Genomic DNA, 1,723 nt, shown 5'->3' on the forward strand with positions numbered 1-1,723 from the left:
TAGGGTACTTTGAAAGAAAGATTTTAAACTCATTCACAAGCAGGGTCCAAAGAAAGACCACACAATAGCAGTTGTTAGGAAAACAAAGAACATAATAAGGTTGCACCACAAGGTGGAAAACACTCGGAAGATAATAGAAAGAGCAAGTATATTCATGCAATAAGGATAAAAAGAGTGAAGACGGCTTCATTGCCATGTAATAGAATGAAAGGTGCGGATTCCCCATATAATTTCAAAAATGATCCCAAAAGGTCTTGGTACAATGAATGGAAAAGAGCGATTCAATCGCGGAAGGAAAATAACAACATAAAAAGAAGTTCTTAGAAATTCAAAACGTGGGGAAAAGAAAACAAAGTCGCTATTCGAGCACTAGCCACTTCTGCCCTCGTCCTCTTCGGGTTCTCCCGACTCTCCGACACTTTCGGCGCTCGAACTCTCTCCTTTCTCAAACGATGCTAACTCTTCGTCCTTCTTCTCGCTGCTTAGGGGCGAAGGAATCGAAGTAAGCATCTCTTCAGCCTCTCTTATGATCCTTCGAGGAGCCGAAACACGCATCCTAAGGGTCCTTCTACGGGGAATGCGAGCAACGTGCGGTTCCTCGTCATCGCGATACTTCATCTGGCGTGCTGCTCCTGGCGAGTACCTTTGCGTTGGCGGATGGAGTGGTGGTCCGTCAACGGCGGCAGACATGGCCGGCAGTAAGACTCCTATTAGGCCGACGAAGTCTCCTCGAGGCGTGTACTTGGGCGGGCTAAACCAAGTGTAGGATACTGAGGCTTGAGCGGTCCACTCGCTCCAAGGGGAAGGCAGTATATGGATAAGTCGCATGATTCCCTCGTGATGGGTAGTCCCGTACGCGTAGGCGTCAAGCCAATGACCATAGAAATCGGTGACGAAGTTCAGAAGGAACTGCTCTCCGTCCCATTCTAGCTCTCTATAGCGCTCCACCGGAAAGTTCCTATTCTTAGTGTAACGGCGACGCATAAGGGCGTGATAGGGTTGGACCATCTACAAAAGGGGAAAAGGAACAAGTCAGCACCATCACAAAGGTGGAAAAGAATAGATAGTGCGTGATCTCAAATGGTGCTGTGAAAGTGTATAAGAGTCAAAAGATGGTGGTTCAAAACGTCGCGTCCAAGGTTCTCGTTCCTAAGATGACTATTCGTGCGTTCTCTATTCGTGTTTCGTCGAATCTCCACATACACTAACGGCCTTATACTAGTTCTTTCACGTTTCTACTGTTGGTACAAGCGTTGTGATCGTAGCTAAACATGCTAGGTCCAAAAGTCCAAATCTAAGCATAGCAACATTTCAACATAGTCTCACGTGATCACATTCGCATTTCACAAATTTTTACAAGTTCTCATGTGTCATTCAGCAAATCATTTAAGAAGCATCGCTTCGCATTCATAATATTTCTAGCACATAGAGCATGCTTTTCACAAGTTCTCATATTCAACAAATCATTATTCAGAAAGAATCACTTCTCATTCACAATATTTCCAAAAGCATCAAGTTTCAAGCACAAGTCACAAAATATCTAGTACCTCTTTCTTTGCGGTCGAACGAGACGAGCTGCGGTGTTGAGCCTTCCACATTTGGTTCATTTATACAAAAGATTATAAAGACAACCTAAAGTTTGAAAAAGACTCTTGGGTCCAGAGCGGAAAGAACTGAGGCTCTGATACCAACTGTAACAGCCCGCCCTCCTAGGGTACAATAA

General features: G+C 44.6%; 1 protein-coding gene across 1 annotated transcript; it reads right to left on the reverse strand.

Moving 5' to 3' along the window:
• Window positions 1-369: 369 nt before the first annotated feature.
• Window positions 370-1,008, reverse strand: LOC148927538 (uncharacterized). The gene has a single exon (XM_089070140.1). It carries the CDS (start codon window positions 1,006-1,008, stop codon window positions 370-372), a length of 639 nt encoding a protein of 212 aa, XP_088926266.1.
• Between the last annotated feature and the right edge of the window lie 715 nt (window positions 1,009-1,723).

This window comes from Salvia hispanica, chromosome 4, assembly GCF_029641045.1.
Source record: "Salvia hispanica isolate PSC_SH4W2 chromosome 4, Shi_PSC_v1, whole genome shotgun sequence".
NCBI lineage: Eukaryota > Viridiplantae > Streptophyta > Magnoliopsida > Lamiales > Lamiaceae > Salvia > Salvia hispanica.